This window comes from Mobula hypostoma, chromosome 12 (genome assembly GCF_963921235.1).
Source record: "Mobula hypostoma chromosome 12, sMobHyp1.1, whole genome shotgun sequence".
Taxonomy (NCBI): domain Eukaryota; kingdom Metazoa; phylum Chordata; class Chondrichthyes; order Myliobatiformes; family Myliobatidae; genus Mobula; species Mobula hypostoma.
Genome location: NC_086108.1, coordinates 44,214,132 through 44,232,089, shown reverse-complemented (window position 1 = coordinate 44,232,089; position 17,958 = coordinate 44,214,132). Strand labels below are relative to the sequence as shown.

Genomic DNA, 17,958 nt, shown 5'->3' with positions numbered 1-17,958 from the left:
GGATGCCGCATCGGCAAGTTTGCGGCACTGGAGGTTTACCGTCTGCGTGAGATGATGGGACTTTCGAGAGACTCTGAGACTTTTACCATGCCCATGGTCTGTTCTTATCAAATTACGGTATTGCTTTGCACTGTTGTAACTATATGTTATAATTATGTGGTTTTTGTCAGTTTTTCCGTCGGTTTGTCATGTGTTTCTGTGATATCATTCTGGAAAAACATTGTATCATTACTTAATGCATGCATTACTCAATGACAATAAAAGAGGACAAGCAACACATATCAAAGTTGCTGGTGAACGCAGCAGGCCAGGCAGCGTCTCTAGGAAGAGGTGCAGTCGACGTTTCAGGCCGAGATCCTTCGTCCAATAAAAGAGGACTGTGTGTCCTCATAATCTAATCTAAATCACTTGGACTTTCGAATTTACCACTTTAAGAACTGTTTTCGAATTTACCCTTTTAAGAACTGTTCCAGAGTTGCTGTATAGCAGTTAACTTCTGGTTAAGTTAGTCGTTTGAATACTTTTCGCTGTTGTTGAGCAGAGTTTAATAAATATTTGTTTGGTTTTTATAAAACCTGCCTCAATTGATAATTCATTGTTGCTGGTCACATGACATATGGCAGAAGTACATCGCAGTATATAATAAAAAATACAAATTAATATATATAAGTAGTGTAACAAAAGAGAAGAAAAATAGTGAGATAGTATTCATGGATTAATTGTCCATTCAGAGGGAAAGAAGCTGTTTCTGAAATGTTGAGTGTGTGACCTCCAACTCCTGTACTCTTTGGTAGCAGTGAGAAGAGTGTATGCCCTGGGGGATGTATGTCCTGGTGGGTGTATGCCCCGGGAGATGTATGTCCTTTTTGATGGACATCGCCTTTTGAAGATGTCCTTGATGCTGGGGAAACTAGTACTCGTGATGGAGCTGGCTGAGTTTACAACTTTCTGTATCTTTTTCCGATCCCATGCAGCTGCCCCTCCATACCAGACAGTGATGCAACCAGTTAGAATGCTGTTCACGATACATCTGTAGAAATTTGCGAGTGTCTTTGGCAACATAGCAAGTCTCCTCAAACCCCTAATAGAATGCAGTCACGATCACGATCATGCCTTCTTTCTAACTGCATCGATATGTTGTGGCCAGGATAGATCTTCAGAGATGTTGAAACCTAGTAAATTGCAACTACTCACTCTTTCCAGGTCTGATTCCTTGATGAGGACTGATGTGTGTTCCCTCGATTTTCCCCTTCCTGAAGTCCACAATCAATTTCCTGGTCTTACTGATGTTGCGTACGAGGTTGCTGTTACACCCCACCCAGCCAGCTGACTATCTGAGTCCTATACACCTTCTCATCACCGTGTGAAATTCTGACTATAGCTGTGTCATCGTCAAATTTATAGATGGCATTTGAGCTGCACCCAATCACTCAGTTGTGGATGTAGAGAGAGTAGAGAAGTGGGCTGGACACACATGCTTGAGGTGTGCCAGTGTTGATTGCCAACAAAGAGGAGATGTCATTTCTGATCTGCATTGACTGTGAGTAAGTCAAGGATCCAGTTGCAGAGGCCCAGATGTTGAAGCTTGTTGATTAGAACTGAGGGTATGGTTCTGTTGAACATTGAGCTGTAGTAAATAAATAGCAGCTTGACGTCGGTATTGCTATTATCCTGGTGATCGAAGGCTGAATGGAGAGTCATTGAGAGCCACTGAGATGGCATCTGCTGTAGACCTGTTGTGACAATAGGCAGATTGTAGCAGGACTAGGTCCTGCAGGAGTTGACTCTGGCCGTAACCAGCCTCTCAAAGCATTTTATCATAGTAGATATGAGTGCCACTGGGTGATAGTCATTAAAGCAACTAACCCTGATCTTCTTGGGCCCTGGTATCATTGTCGCCCTTTTGAAGCAGGTGGGAGCCTCTGCCTGCAGCAGTGAGAGATTGAAAGTGACCTTGAACACTCCCGCCAGTTGGTTGGCACAGGTTTTTAGAGTCCTGCCAGGTACACCATCAGGGCCTAATGCCTCGCAAAGGGCTCACTCTATGGAAGGATGTTCTGAGATCAGCCTCTAAGACAGATCGCAGGGTCACCAGATGCTGTAGGGATTCACACAGGTCTGGTTTCATTCTCCCTTTCAAAGCGTGCGTAAAAGACGTTGAGCTCACCTGGAAGTGGGGCATCATGGTCATTCCTGATGTTCAGTTTCACTTTGTAGGAAGTAATGACCTGCAAACCCTACGAGAGCTGAAGTGCACCTGATCCCACAGCTAACCTGAATCAGATTTGTTTCCTCACTCTTATTAAGCTTTCATAGGTTGTACCTGGACTTCATGTATAGTTCTGGAGCATTGGTCTTGAATGCCACAGATCTAGCCCTCAGCAGACTACAAATCTCCTGGTTTATACATGGCTTTTGGTTTGATATGAACGGTATGTTCTCAAACACACTCACACATTCATCTACAGAGGTCTTGATGAAGTCAATGGCAGCTGTGACATATCTATTCAGATTCGAAGATGAATCCCTGAATATTGTCCAGTCTACTGACTCAAAGCAGTCCTGTATGTGCTCCTCCATCTCCTTTGACCATACCTTCTTGGTTCTCACTACTGGTGCTGCGGTCTTTAGACTTGCCAATATGTTGGGAACAGTATAGGCTGGTGATCGGATTTTCCAAAGTGTGGGTGTGGGATGGCACAGTAAGCATTCTTGATGGTGGAATAAAAGTGATCAAGTGTGTTGGCTTTTCTGGTTCCACTGGTGATATGTTGGTGGTAGTTGTTCTCAGACTTCTTCAAGCTGGTGTAGTCGAAATTCCTTGCAGTAATAGGGAAGGCATCAGGTTGTGTTGTCTCGTATCTGTCGTTTACAGTGCTCAGCTCCACCAAGGCCAGCCTTACATTGGTTTGAGGTAGAATATACACCGCCACCAGGATGATGGCAGAAAATTCCCCAGCAGATAAAAAGGATGACATTTGACCGCTAGATGTTCCAGGTCAGGTGAGCTGGGCTGCGATAGAACTGCCACATCTGTGCACCATGGCGAGTTACTCATAAAGCATACTCTACCTCCTCTACCTTTAAAAGACTGAGCTGTCCATTTTCTTAAAAGGGAACTACGCTCACGATCTGAGTCTGTTTTTTGGAGTAAACTGATTTTTAGTTTCGATAGGTTTTTTTTAAACGTCTTGAAATGATGCTGCTTACTGAAGTACCCATGGCTGTGACTGTGGATTTCACCTGTGGTAGTCTTAAACACAAATATTTGATGATTTCCATTGGAGCTGTGTGCAAAGTGTCACTATTTCTCAGCACCATCATAACCAGAGTACAAGTCCTTGCATCCCGGCCGGCAGACTTCAGATCGTTTCATTCTGTCAGTATTTGTACTCTAACAATTCCTGTAAAAGAATTAATTGATTTATGACCTAATGAATGTGCATAGTGATGTGTATCTTACTGGGCTTCTGAATCTACAGTGTCCTTATTCATAAACCCTTGATATCATTGAGATATCTTGGGAGTAGCAGATTTATTACCTACTCAAGGAAATTTGATGGCTTCAATTTTTGGAATGCCTCATAATGAAAAGTGCAGGCAGCATTCAGAGCCAAAATATGTTTATCCTACGTATGTTGTTACGTTATATTGCATGAAATGATTAAGTAAATTTTAGGCTTTAAGTTGATACTTTTTGTTGACAATGCTTTTTTTAATCTCCTGCTTCTCTCATCCCTACCCTGCAGCAGAGAGACATGCAAATCGCCCGTGTGTTACTGCCTCAATGGATGATATTGACTTTGAGTATACCCTCAGGTAACAATCTCATTTTCCAAAGTGTTTAATTCTGTTCCAATAATTGAGAAAAAATGCTCTGTGTTTTATAAAATCTGATGCTATAGTGTGACATCATAAAGTATTTTAGGTAGTGTTGAGGAAGCAGGGAGTTTGCAGAAGGATTAGGAGAACGGGCAAACATGCAGCAGATGAAACATAGTGTAGGGGTGTGTATGGTCATACACTTTGGTGGAAGGAGTAAAGGGTTAGACTATTTTCTAAATGGGGAGCAAGTTCAGAAATCAGAGGTACAAAGGGACTTGGAAGTTCTCACGCAGGATTCCCTAAAAGCTAACATGATGGTTGCAGGTAGTAAGGAAGGGAAATGCAATGTTAGCATTCATTTCAAGAGGGCTAGGATATAAAAGCAAGGACGTAATGCTGAGGCTGTGTAAGGATTTTGACAGACTGCACTTGGAATATTGTGAGCAGTTTTGGGCCCCTTATCTAAGAAAGGATGTGCTGACATTGGAGAGGGTTCAGAGGAGGCTCACGAGAATTATCCCGGGAATTAAAGGGTTATTGTATGAGGAACCATTTAATGGCTCTTGGCCTGTATTCATTGGAGTTTAGGAAATTGAGGAGAATCTCATTGAAACCAATCAAATATTGAATGGCCTAGATAGAATGGACGTGGAGAGGAATTTTCCAATAGTGCGAGCCTCTGGGACTAGAGGGTACAACCTCAGAATACAAAGACGTCCCTTTAGAGCAGAGATAAGTATGAATTTCTTTAGCCAGAGCTGGTGAGTCTATGGAATTCATTGCCACAGACTACTGTGGAAAATCTGCTGCTAAGCCTTTAATGTAGACTTTAATGTAGATCTATTTATTTTTGTTGCATGTCTTCTAGAATATTAATATTTCCTTAGTTCCTCAGACACAGAAGAATTTGAATATTGAGTCTTAGGGGCTGAATATTATTAAAATGCCTTAACAATCCATTTTGGGCACTTTAATTGCACACTCTAGATTAGCACTTTCATTTTCTTATGCTACAAAAATAACTGTACTTCAAATGCAAAATTGGATATTAAATATCTTGCAGCTTGTACCATGCAAATGCAAGTTTAATTTTATCAGTCTAGACCTATAGGCTCATGAAATAGTGAGACTTAGATTGAGTAAACTGATTAATCGGAGTTCACTAGACTGATTCCTGAGATGAACGATTTAGCCCATGAAGAATGATTGAACAGACATATTCTGCATCTTAAAGGACTGAGGGTGATCCCTTTAAGACAGACGAGTTTGAGGATGCTGGATGGGGTGGATATTTTGCATGACAAATGGAGTCAAAGCCAAAGGTCATATCAGCTATTGAAAAGCAAAAAAAAATTGCAGGTGCTGAAAACTAAACAAAATAGAGAATACTAGAAATGGTCAGCAGGTCAGACCACATCTGTTAAGAGAGAAATATAGTAAATGTTTCACTAATTAGAACTAGACAGAGTTTTCTCTTGCTCTCTCTGACTCTTACTCTCATTCTTATTCCAGATAGTGAGCTCATAATAATTTTTTGTCTTGAGGGATTGCTGTACTTGATTATCATTATGCTAAATAATTTTTACATGTAAATTTTCTTGGTAAATTTGCACAATGCGCAACAAATTTTTCTGGAGTCAAATTACTAACCTTGCTTTTGAAGAGAAAATAGACCTGTGTGCCTTGTTTGAGGCAAGTTGGAACATGAGGTCCCTCTGCTGCCTGCCCTATCCTGTTCCTGTTGTTTGCCCTATCAGGTTATCCGTTTTACTCCTGTTTTCCTAACCTGATGGGTGATTGCCTGTGGCATTGCAGTTTTCTGTGTTTTTGTCAGTTTCTTGAATAGCCTCTAATCATTTCAAATTAAGAAATTCAGTTTTAAAATAATTCAAACAACAATTGCTTTGATATATTAATTGAACAGCAGAGTGACAACTTGCTTGGCTATATAGCTAATATTTATTCTTTTGCCAGCTTTTGATTGCCACGTTGCCAGCTCTTTCCCACCTTTCATTAAGTACTATAAATTTATATTTGCTCCCTTTCATTCTGAGAAGGTTCCTAAAGGTTGTTAGAGCCTGGAGGGTGATAGTGGGATAAGCTCCCACTACTTATTAAATGCTCCTAATGGTGTGTGTCTTGAATAGCCTCTGACAACCAAGTTCAGCTTCTGGCCTTCACGTGCGGCTTAGTTATTAACCCTGGTGGAACCATTTCTACTGACAGGCAAAGGGGCAAAGGTGGGTTACTGGCGCCTTAAAACCAGTTGCTTCTGGCAGATGGGGCTCATTAGCCGTGGCTGGCAGCTTACCTAGGAGAAGGGAAGTTCTGATCTCCAACCTCCATTGCCTTGAGGTTATTTCCACTCATGGGGAAGGCTTCTGGAGTAAAGCCTGAGGAATAATCCAGAGCTGGAGTCCCTAAGGCAGTCCTATGTTGAATTCAATGCTGACTGGCAACTCCTACGACGCTACTGATGTAAATTGTATTAGTACCTACCGTTCCTTTGGATTCATCAACTGCATAGAGAGGGGGAACATGCTACATGGGCAACAACTTGCCTTCCTTATCATACTGCTCTGGCTTGCGTATCATAGAAACCATAGAAACTGCAGCACAGAAACAGGCCTTTTGGCCCTTCTTGGCTGTGCCGAACCATTTTCTGCCTAGTCCCACTGACCTGCACACGGACCATATCCCTCCATACACCTCCCATCCATGTATCTGTCTAATTTATTCTTAAATGTTAAAAAAGAACCCGCATTTACCACCTTGTCTGGCAGCTCATTCCATACTCCCACCACTCTCTGTGTGAAGCCCCCCCTAATGTTCCCTTTAAACTTTTCCCCCCTCACCCTAAACCCATGTCCTCTGGTTTTTTTTCTCCCCTTGCCTCAGTGGAAAAAGCCTGCTTGCATTCACTCTATCTGCACCCATCATAATTTTATATACCTCTATCAAATCTCCCCTCAATCTTCTACACTCCAGGGAATAAAGTCCTAACCTATTCAACCTTTCTCTGTAACTGAGTTTCTCAAGTCCCGGCAACATCCTTGTAAACCTTCTCTGCACTCTTTCAACCTTATTTATATCCTTCCTGTAATTTGGTGACCAAATTGTAGACAGCTGAAATGCAGCCCTCATGTTTGACCCCACGCAGTGGAGGGTCTCATTCTGTGGGAGCCATTCTGGAATCTATGGAATTTTAGAAGATCACAGCCAGTACATTCAACATCTTTAGTCAAAACATTGCACTGCAGATCTACAGGTCCTGGGGATTTATTGGTTTTCAATCCCATTTTAAAACTACAAATGTAATACTAATTTATTGGTTATTGGTTAGTAATCTAATCTATTGTATATTCCTTGTTACAAGAACTTTTGCTTTCTTGACTTGTAAACTGCTTTCCAGTATCATGATTGTGTGAGACTTGTAAACATTTCTGGAAGTTTTTGCTCCTTGCTGCCTTTATAGCTGCCTAAATTTATTCTATTTGATCTGCGATCTTTTCTCTCTTCTGTCTTTATTTCTTTTCTTATTATCCTCCTTTTTAATTTTACCCATCTCTTTTTAAAATCCAAGTATCCTGGACTATTCGATGCTTATTTATTGGCCGTTAGTTCATACCTATGCATTTTCTGTGGCTTTTGGCCTTTAGATTTCAGTGTCAAACATGCACAGCATTACAAGCCAGCTTGGTAATCTTGAATGCTTTGCACACAATTCACTTCTGAAATCTGAATAAATTTATGGAGGCAACAAGCTGGTATTTCAAAACTTCCAGCAAGTGTTACTGAAGGTTATCAAGTTCTGTTGTAAGGCTGAAAACCTGAAGCGTGGTTCAGGAATAAAAGAAAATTTGTGTCTTATGAAGTGTTTTTCATGATGTGCAGATATCCCAGAGTATCAGAAAGTGATGTATATTTGAATCATATCCTTGGTGGTATTTAACAAACATTGCAGATAATAGTGCAGAACAAGGCTCCATAAACGATGGTCATCAGCTATCTCAAACAAGAGAAAATCTGCAGATACTGGAAATTCAAGCAACACACACAAAATGCGGGAGGAACCCAGCAGGCCAGGCAGCATCTATGGAAAAAAAAGCACAGTTGATGTTTCGGGCTGAAACCCTTTGGCAGGACTTGAGAAAAAACCTGAGGAGTAGATTTGATGGGTGGAGGTAGGGGAGAGAGAACCACCAGGCAATAGGTGAAACTTGGAGGGGGAGGGATGAAGCAAAGTGCTGGGAAGTTGATTGGTGAAAGAGACAGAAGGCCATGGAAGAAAGAAGAAAGGGGGGAGGAGCACCAGAGGGAGGTGATGGATGGGCAAGGAGATAACATGAGAGAGGGAAAAGGGTTTGGGAAATGGTGAAGGGTGGTGGGGGCGGAAGGCATTACTGGAAGTTTGAGAAATTGATATTCATGCCATCAGGTTGGAGGCTATCCAAATGGAATATAAGGTGTTGTTCCTCCAACCTAAGTGTGGCTATCACGACAGTGGAGGAGACCATGGATGGACATAAGAGAATGGGAATGGGAAGCGGAATTAAAATGGGTGGCCACTGGGAGATCCTGCTTGTTCTAGCGCATGGATTGTAGATGCTCAGCGAAGCGATCTCCCAATCTACGTCGGGTCTCACCGATATGGAGGAGGCCACACCAGGAGCACCAAACACGGTATATGACCCCGGCAGACTCACAGGTGAAGTGTTGCCTCACCTGGAAGGACTGTTTGGGGCCCTGAATGGTGGCGAGGGAGGAAGTGTAAGGGCACGTGTAGCACTTGTTCTGCTTGCAAGGATAAGTGCCAGGAGGGAGATCAGTGGGGAAGGATGAATGGACAAGGGAGTCATGATGGGAGCAATCCCTGTGGAAAGCAGGAAGTGAGGGGGAAGAGAAAAATGTGCTTGGTGGTGGGATCCAGTTGGAGATGGTGGAAATTTCAGACAATTATGTGCTGGATGCGGAGATTGGTGGGGTGGTAGGTGATTACAAGAGGAACCCTATCCCTGGTTGGGTGGCGAGAGGATGGGGTAAGAGCAAACGTGCATGAAATGGAAGAGCTGCGATTGAAGGCATTGAGCTTTTCAAGGATTTCAGGTTCCCTGACCCCATCATCTTATTTTTACTATAGATGTCCAGTCCCTATACACCTCCATCTCCCATCAGGAATGCCTTAAAGCTCTTTGTTTCTTTCTGGACACCAGACCCAACCAGTTCCTCTCCACCACCACTCTCTTCCGCCTAGCAGAACTTGCCCTCACTCTGAATAATTTCTCATTTGGCTCCTCCCACTTCCTTCAAACAAAAGGGGGAGCCATGGGCACTCGCAGGGGTCTTAGCTATGCCTGCCTGTTTGTTGACTACGTGGAACACTTGTGTCCCAAGCCTGCATTGGTGACCGTCCTGCACTTTTCCTACACTACATCGACAACTGCATTGGTGCTGCTTCCTGCACCCATGCTGAACTCGTCGATTTCATCCACTTTGCTTTCAGCTTCCACCCTGGCCTCAAATTTATCTGCTGCATTTCCAACACTTCCCTTCCCTTTCCCGATCTCACTGTCTCAATCTCCGGAGACAACTTATCCATGAAGTCTATTATAAACCAATGGACTCTCACAGCTACCTGGACTATACCTCACCCCACCCTGCTACTTGTAAAAACGCCATCCTCTTCTCTCAGTTCCTCTGTCTCCGCTGCATCTGCTCTCAGGATGAGGCTTTTCATTCTAAAAAAACAAAGAGATGTCCTCCTTGTCCTTTCCTCCAGCTTCCATGTCCAGCACATAATTCTTCTGCCACCTCCAACTCAATGCCACCACTAATCAAATCTTTCCCTCTGCCTCCCCACTTTCTGCTTTCCGCAGGGATCGCTCCCTACGTGACTCCCATATCCATTTGTGCTTCCCCACTGATCTCCCTCTGGCACTTATCCTTGCAAGCAGAACAAGTGCTACACTTCCCCTCTCACTACCATTCAGGGCCCCAAACAGTCCTTCCAGGTGAGGCGACACTTCACCTGTGAGTCTGTTGGGGTTATGTACTGTGTTCGGTGCTCCCGGTGTGGCCTCGTGTATATCGGTGAGACCCGACGTAGATTGGGAGACCGCTTCGCCAAGCATCTACGCTCCGTCCACCAGAACAAGCGGGATCTCTCAGTGTCCACCCATTTTAATTCCACTTCCCATTCCCATTCCAATATGTCCATCCATGCCTCCTTCACTGTTGCGATAAGGCCACACTTAGGTTGGAAGAACAACATCTTATATTTTGTTTGGGTTGCCTCCAACCTGATGGCATGATCACTGATTTATCAAGCTTCCAGTAATGCCCCACCCCCTCCCCTTCACCATTTCCCATCCCCTTTTCCCTCTTTCATGTTACCTCCTTGCCCACCCATCGCCTCCCTCTGGTGCTCCCCCCACTTTTATCTTTCTTCCATGGCCTTCTGTCTCTTACACCAATCAACTTCCTAGTTCTTTTCTTCATCCCTCCCCCTCTAAGTTTCACCTATCGCCTGGTGTTTCTCTCTCCCTTCCCCCATCTTTCAAATCTACTCCCTAACTTTTTCTCTCCAGTCCTGCTGAAGGATTTCGGCCTGAAATGTCGACTGTGCTTTTTTCCATAGACGTTGCCCGGCCGGCTGAGTTCCTCCAGCATTTTGTGTGTGTTTCATCAGCTATCTGTTCTGATGAGATGGAGGGCTAAATATTGACCAGAGCACTGTGTAGAACTCCTGCTTGATTCACGGCAATGCAGAATTCACAATTCTCCTGGTGAGCCACGGATACTGTACTTGAAATTCCCGGAGGGCGAAGGCAGGAAGCCATGAGAGGCAGAATTGGTGTCTTGATTGGGCTTCCTTCGAGTGAGGGGCATCGATCCTTCCTGTGGTTGGTGGTGCTGGGTAGATGGGAGCAGGTTGAGTGGTAGGGAGAAGCATGAATGCTGGGCACTGGCAAAGAGGGTGGGTCCTTGGACACAAGTCTCTAACGTAGGTGGTGTAAGCGGACAGATTTAGTCTTGGTGGTGAGTTGGGCCCATTAGCTCCCTGAGTGAAGGAATATTTTAAAAATATGTAAGATTTAGAGTCTTTTAAGTTGTACAGAATTGAAACAGTTCTTTTGACCCATTATGTTTATGCCAACCATTATGCTTGTCTACACTAACCCACTTGCTTGCAATAATTTCATATCCCCCTCTAGCTTGCTCATTCAAGTACTTGAACAGATGTCTCTTAAATGTTGTTACTATTCCTGCTTCTACCATCACCTCTGGCAGCTTATTCCAGATACCAACTACTCTTTGTGAAAAACTTACCCCTCCAGTTCCCCTTGAAACCACCTCCCTCTCATCTTAAACTTCTGCTCCCTAGTTTTATGGACAACAGACCAAGTATCTATCCATACTGTCTACACCGCTCATAAATTTATATACTCTATCATGTTACTTGCTTCAGAGAAAGCAGATCTAACAAATGCAGTCCCTCCTAATAACTCAAGCCTTCCAATCCAGACAACATTTTTGAATCGTTCTCCATTCTCTGTAGCTTATTCTGGCAACCAGAATGGCACGTAATACTCTATGTGGCATAAGTAATGTTCTGTATAATTGAAACTTGACATCTCAACTCTTGTACTTGATGGCTTACCTGACGGAGGCCATATGTCATCTTCACTACCCTGCCTACCTGTGTTGCTACACTTGTGGAATTATTTACATGCAACCTCAGGTCTCTCCATTCAACAACACTCTTCAAGGCTCTGCCGTTCACTGTGTAAGTCCAGTCCTGGTTTAGCTTCCCAAATTGCATCACTTTGCACTTGTCTGGGTTAAATTCCTTCTGCTATTCCTTTGCCCATTTCCCTGTTGCTCAGTACCCTGTTGTAGCCTTGGACAACCTTCTTCACTGTCCACTATCCAACACCAATATTGCTGTCACTGCAAATATGCTAATTATGCCACCTACATTCTCATCCAGATTATTAATATATCTCACCAATAACAGAGGAGCCAGCACTGATCTCTGCAACACCCCGCTGGTCACGAGCCTCTTACTGAAAAACTACCTCTCTTACCACCCTCTATGTTCTACCACCAAACAGATTTTGTATCTATTGACAAGCTCATCTGGATTCCATGTGTTCCATCATATGGGACCTAATCAAAGGCATTGCTAAAGCCCATGTAGGTAACATCTACTCCCCTGCCCTCACCACTGCTTCAAATTTCTCTGGGAAAAAAAAGGGAAATTGTCAAAAGAGAAAGCTTGGCAGCTGAGCATTTTGCACTCCTATGGCAAATACCATTGGGAGAGTTCTAAGATAAAGATAATGCTGAGTATTTGGATTCAAAATAACACAAGCTGGAGCTTGATACCCTTTAATAGGATTATAGTGGATGTTAGTTACTCACCAAAGCTGGTATTATGAAATACAAAAATGAACTTGTCAAGGTTATCATGATAGCAGATTTTCAGTGCATTTGCAAGTGGCTTTCTTGGTAATTCTGAATGCTTTTATTTTCTTCCAGAGTTGGACAAGTAGTGAACATCAAAGCAAAAGTGAATCGTGCATTTACCACAAGTCTGGAGGTTGGAACTTACTTTAGATTTGTATGAAGGATTTCACTAATCCAGTCGAGTGACAATTAAATCCAATTAAGATAGGGTTTTTTTCCAATCTGTTTTTCTCATACGTATATGCCTTTGGGATGTTTAACTTATCCTAGAATACAGCTCTACCATAACCTTCAGTTTGCTGACATCATACGGAAATACAGTGTTGTGGCTCAGTGTATCTACAATTTTAGATCAGAATTTATAACAATGGTAGATTTGTGCCAGTTCTGAAAGCTATATAGAGCTAACATTGGTGCTCCTTGGCCAGAGCTGCCGGACCATTCTCTCCGAACCGTGCATTTGACGTTAAAAGCATTGTTGGAAATCATTGGGTTGTAGTTGTTCTGCTGGGAGATGCTTTACAGTTAGATTAATTTAGAAAATAATTCTTTATCCAGGTTGGAATTAATATTATTTGTGAAGATCCGTTGAGTGGAAAGCAGTGGAAAGTGTGCAATGCATTTGCTACCTTCGTAGCCAAGGGAGAAGGTCCTGGAAAGGTAGGAATATGATCTTAGAGTGGTAACTAAAGATCTGAAGGTTGTGCTTATCTAATATGTATGCACTCTGATTTTGTTTTAATTTGCCATATGTATTCCTCTTTAGTTGTTAAACGTCCAGGGAAGTTTAATGATATTTTAACTGCATGTGCAAATCAACAACAAAATCAAGAAATAGCCTTTTCACATAAAAAGCAGAAGTTTTTGTGAGTAGGAAGTATGTATTATTTTTCAGATGGATTGAGGATAATTTTAACCAAACTTGCTTAGTAAGAAACCTGTGGAATACTGGTTTATAGCTGCACTAAATGCAGAAAAATACTATTTTAGCAGCTTATTGATCCTAATCTGATGTAAGGTCTCAGCCTGAAATGTAGACTGTTTATTCGTTTCCATAGATGCTGCCTGACGGGCTGAGTTCCTCCAGCATTTTGTGCCTGTTGCTCTGGACTTCTAGAATCTCTTGTGTTATTGACAGATAAATTAGTTTAAAGATGCCTATCCTGTCACTCTGAATACATCTGTGCAATGTAGATCAGAAACAATCAGACCAGGATTTGATTCACTAACACAAGAAATTGTGCAGTTGCCGGAAATCCAAAGCAAGACACACAAAATGCTGGAATGAACGAAGATGCAAGATTTCGGGCTGAGACCGTTCTTCAGGACTGGAAAGGAAACGGGGGAAGACACCAGAATAAAAAGGTGGGGGAGGGGAAGGAAGATAGCCGGAAGGTGATAGGTGAATGAAGGAGGGTAAGAAAGGTAAAGGGCGAGAGAAGAAAAAATCTGATAGGAGAGGAGAGTGGACCATTGGAGAAAGGGAAGGAGGAGGGGACCCAGGGGTAAGCAATAGGCTGGCGAGAAGAGGCAAGAGGCCAGAGTGGGGATTAGAAGAAGAGGAGGGAGGGGGAGGGATTTTTTTTTTCACCAGTGAGGTCCTTCCAGGTGAGGCAACGCTTCACCTGTGAATCTGCTGTTGTTGTCTATTGTATAATGCAGCCTCCAACGCATTGGTGAGACCTGCTGCAAATTGGGCAACCGCTTCATCAAGCATCTGTGCTTCATCTGTCAAAAGCAGAACTTCCCGGTGGCCAAACACCTTAATTCCGATTTGCATTCTTGTTCTGACATGTCAGTCCATGACCTTCTCTTGTGATGCAATGAGGCCACCCTCAGGATGGAGGAGCATCACTTCATATTCCATCTAGATAGCCTGCAACTGGGTTGCATGAATATGAGTTTCTCCTTCCAGTCATGTAATTTTCCCTCCCCCTACCCTCATCTTCTATTCCCCACTCTGGTCTCTTACTTCTTCTCACCTGCCTGTTGCCTCCCTCTGGGTCCCCTCCTCCTTCCCTTTCTCCTATGGTCCACTCTCCTCTCCTATCAAATTCCTTCCTCTCCAGCCCTTTTCTTTTCCTACCCACCTGGCTTCACCTATCACCTTCCAGCTATCCTCCTTCCCCTCCACCTACCTTTTTATTCTGGTGTCTTCTCCCTTCCTTTCCAATCCTGAAGAAGGGTCTCGGCCCGAGACATAGCATGTTTACTCTTTTCCATAGATGCTGCCTGATCTGCTGAGTTCCTCCAGCATTTTATGTGTGTTGCTTTGATTAATGCAAAATTAAATCTCCTGAGAAAAATGTCAATGGTAAAATAGTTAATTACCGTGAAACGCTCAGCAGCATCACTTTTCCAAGATAATAAAATAAATATGTTGTTAAGAAATGAAAGAAATTGGAGGGAGGGGCAAAGTGGTTCTTTTTGGTAACTCTTTCAATAGGGCAATGAATTCAGTTCTCAAGATATAACAATATTGGTAGCAATTCCTTGTTTAATGTAGATTGCTTGACATTGATTTTTTAAAAATATTTCACCGATACACTTACCCTTTCAATGCTGCCTTGCCACAATTGCCATCCTCAGCAGTTTGTGACTTTAGATGTACATGGATGCTGTTTCGTGAAGCAGGTTTCCTCCTTGGTCTCAATGTGACTCAGTCTGCTGGTCATTCAGACTTAAAAACTAAAAGCTTATATGACAATGTAAAGAATGAATAGGGTAAGAGTTCTTCGGTTTAGTTGTGCTTTATTTACATGTTCTACAATTTATGGATTCTCTGAACATCAAAGTGTCTAGTGAGGTGACATTGCAGTGGTTGGAAAATTGCACACTTGTTTAAGAATGTAGAATAAAGTGGTTCCTTAGTGAAACAGCTCTGTAGGGAAGTGGTGATACCACATTTGGAGAACTTGTTCAGTTCTTGAGTATGGAAATGGGCCCTTTGACTGACCCGACTCAATACCATCAATCACCCACTTACACTAATCTCATATTAACCATGGTTTGTTCTCCCCACATTCTCATGAACCCCATCTCCTCCAGATTTAATAGTCATCTACTCACGAGTGGCAATTTACAGTGATCAATTAACTTACCAACTCTTCCCACCATTGGGATAGGAGATAAACTGCCTGATCACAGGGGAAAGGTGTGGACTCGTGTAACACTGCAGGACGATACTGAACTGGGCCTCTGGAGCTGAGAAGCAGCAGCCATTTTGTTGTCCTGTCTATGTAGAGTATTTGCCTCTGTTAGGGAAGGACCGAAGTGGAAGCCATTCAGAGAAGGTTTGTTGGACTAATATCTAGAATGGAAGGATAGTCTTATGAAGAAAGGTCAAGTAGGCTAGGCTTGTGTCTGCTGGAGTTAAGAAGCATGAGAGGTGATTTGATTGAAACATTAAAAACTAAAATGGGGAAGAGAAATCTTGACGATGCAGAGACATTATTTAAGAAAACAGGTTTGCTAATTAGGAATGGAAGTGATGTGAACTGCCATGTTTATAGGAACTTTACGGATGATATTAAAATAGATTGTGTTGCGAGATAGTGTAGTGGGTTATGAAAAATTACAGATGGGCTTGATCTGCTGGTATGTGGGTTGTGGATTAGCCAGTGGCTTTCAGTCCAGTTAATGTGAGGTATTGCATTTTTGGAAATCAGACCAGATTGAATACTCTGAGGTGTGTTATGGAACAGAGGGACGTCATAGTAAAAGTGCAAGGTTTGCTGAAAATGGCACGGCAGGCTGACAAGTTGAAGAAGGCAGGTTTGGGCACGCTGGCCTTCATCAGTCAAGGCATTGAGTATAGGATTTGGGAAGTTATGTTGCAGCACTGCAGACATTTTTGAGTTCGCACTTGGAGGATTGTGTACAGTTTTGGTCATCCTGTCAGAGGAAAGGTGTTATTAAAATATAAAGAGTGCAGAAACAGGTTTACCAGCATGGTAATCTTATCCTTGCAGGCGGGACAAGTGCCTAACCTGCCCCTACACCTCCTCCCTCACTACAATTCAGAGCCCCAGACAGTCCTTCCAGGTGAGGCAACACTTCATCTGTGAGTCTGTTGGGGTCATTTACTGTGTTCGGTGCTCCCGGAGTGGCCTCCTGTATATCATAGAAACATAGAAAACCTACAGCACAATACAGGCCCTTTGGCCCACGATGCTGTGCCGAACATGTTCATACCTTAGAAATGATCTATTTTACCCCTCTATTTTCCTAAACTCCATGTATCTATCCAGGAGTCTCTTAAAAGACCCTGTAGAATCTGCCTCCACAACCGTTGCCAGCAGCCCATTCCACGCACTCATCACTATCTCCGTAAAAAAAACTTACTCCTGATATCTCCTCTGTACCTACTCCCAAGCACCTTTCCTCTGACAGGATGACCAAAACTGTACACAATCCTCCAAGTGCGAACTCAAAAATGTCTGCAGTGCTGCAACATAACTTCCCAAATCCTATACTCAATGCCTTGACTGATGAAGGCCAGCGTGCCCAAACCTGCCTTCTTCAACTTGTCAGCCTGCCGTGCCATTTTCAGCAAACCTTGCACTTTTACTATGACATCCCTCTGTTCCATAACACACCTCAGAGTATTCACTCTGGTCTGATTTCCAAAAAGACCAAACCATGCCCTCTCATACTAGCCATTTCAGCCCTGTAAAAAAGCCTCTGACTACCCACACGATCAATGCCTCTCATCATCTTGTACAGCTCTATCAGGTCACCTCTCATCTTCTGTCGCTCCAAGGAGAAAGGGCCGAGTTCACTCAACTTATTCTCATCAGACATGCCCCCCAATCTGGGCAACATCCTTGTAAATCTCCTCTGCACCCTTTCTCTGGTTTCCACACCTTTCCTGTAGTGAGGCGACCAGAACTGAGCACAGTACTCCAAGTGGGGTCTAACCAGGGTCCCATATGACTGCAGTATTACCTTTCGGCTCCTAATCCCACGATTGATGAAGTCCAATGCACCGTTTGCCTTCTTAACCACGCAGTCAACCTGCGCAGCAGTTTTGAGTGTCCTATGGATTCAGACCCCAGGATCCCTCTGATCCTCCATACTGCCAAGAGTCTTACCATTAATACTATATTCTGCCATCATATTTGACCACCAAAATGAACCACCTTACACTTATCTGGGTTGAACTCCATCTGCCACTTCTCAGTCCAGTTTTGCATCCTATCAATGTCCTGCTGCAACCTCTGACAGCCCTCCACACTATCCACTACACCCCCAACCTTTGTGTCATTAGCAGATTTACTAACCCATCCCTCCACTTCCTCATCCAGGTCATTTGTAAAAATCACGAAGAGTAGGGGTCCCAGAACAGATCCCTGAGGCACACCACTGGTCACTGAACTCCATGCAGAATATGACCTGTCTACAACCACTCTTTGCCTTCTGTGGGCAAGCCAATTCTGGATCCACAAAGCAATGTCCCCTTGCATCCCATGCCTCCTTACTTTCTCAATAAGCCTTGCATGGGGTGTTTTATCAAATGCCTTGCTGAAATCCATATACACTACATCTACTACTCTTCCTTCATCAATGTGTTTAGTCACATCCCCAAAAAATTCAATCTGGCTTGTAAGGCACGACCTGCCTTTGACAAAGCCATGCTGACTATTCCTAATCATATTATGCCTC

At 43.2% G+C, this 17,958-nt stretch overlaps 1 protein-coding gene across 5 annotated transcripts in view; it reads left to right on the top strand.

Moving 5' to 3' along the window:
- The window catches only part of acot11a (acyl-CoA thioesterase 11a), a 135,457-nt gene that overhangs the window by 51,457 nt on the left and 66,042 nt on the right, over positions 1-17,958 (top strand). For all 5 annotated transcript variants that reach the window (XM_063063940.1, XM_063063941.1, XM_063063943.1 and 2 more), the window contains 3 exons: positions 3,750-3,819; positions 12,367-12,427; positions 12,853-12,954. In XM_063063940.1, coding sequence (XP_062920010.1) covers positions 3,750-3,819; positions 12,367-12,427; positions 12,853-12,954 — 233 coding nt within the window. The remainder of the gene's footprint in view (positions 1-3,749; positions 3,820-12,366; positions 12,428-12,852; positions 12,955-17,958) is intronic.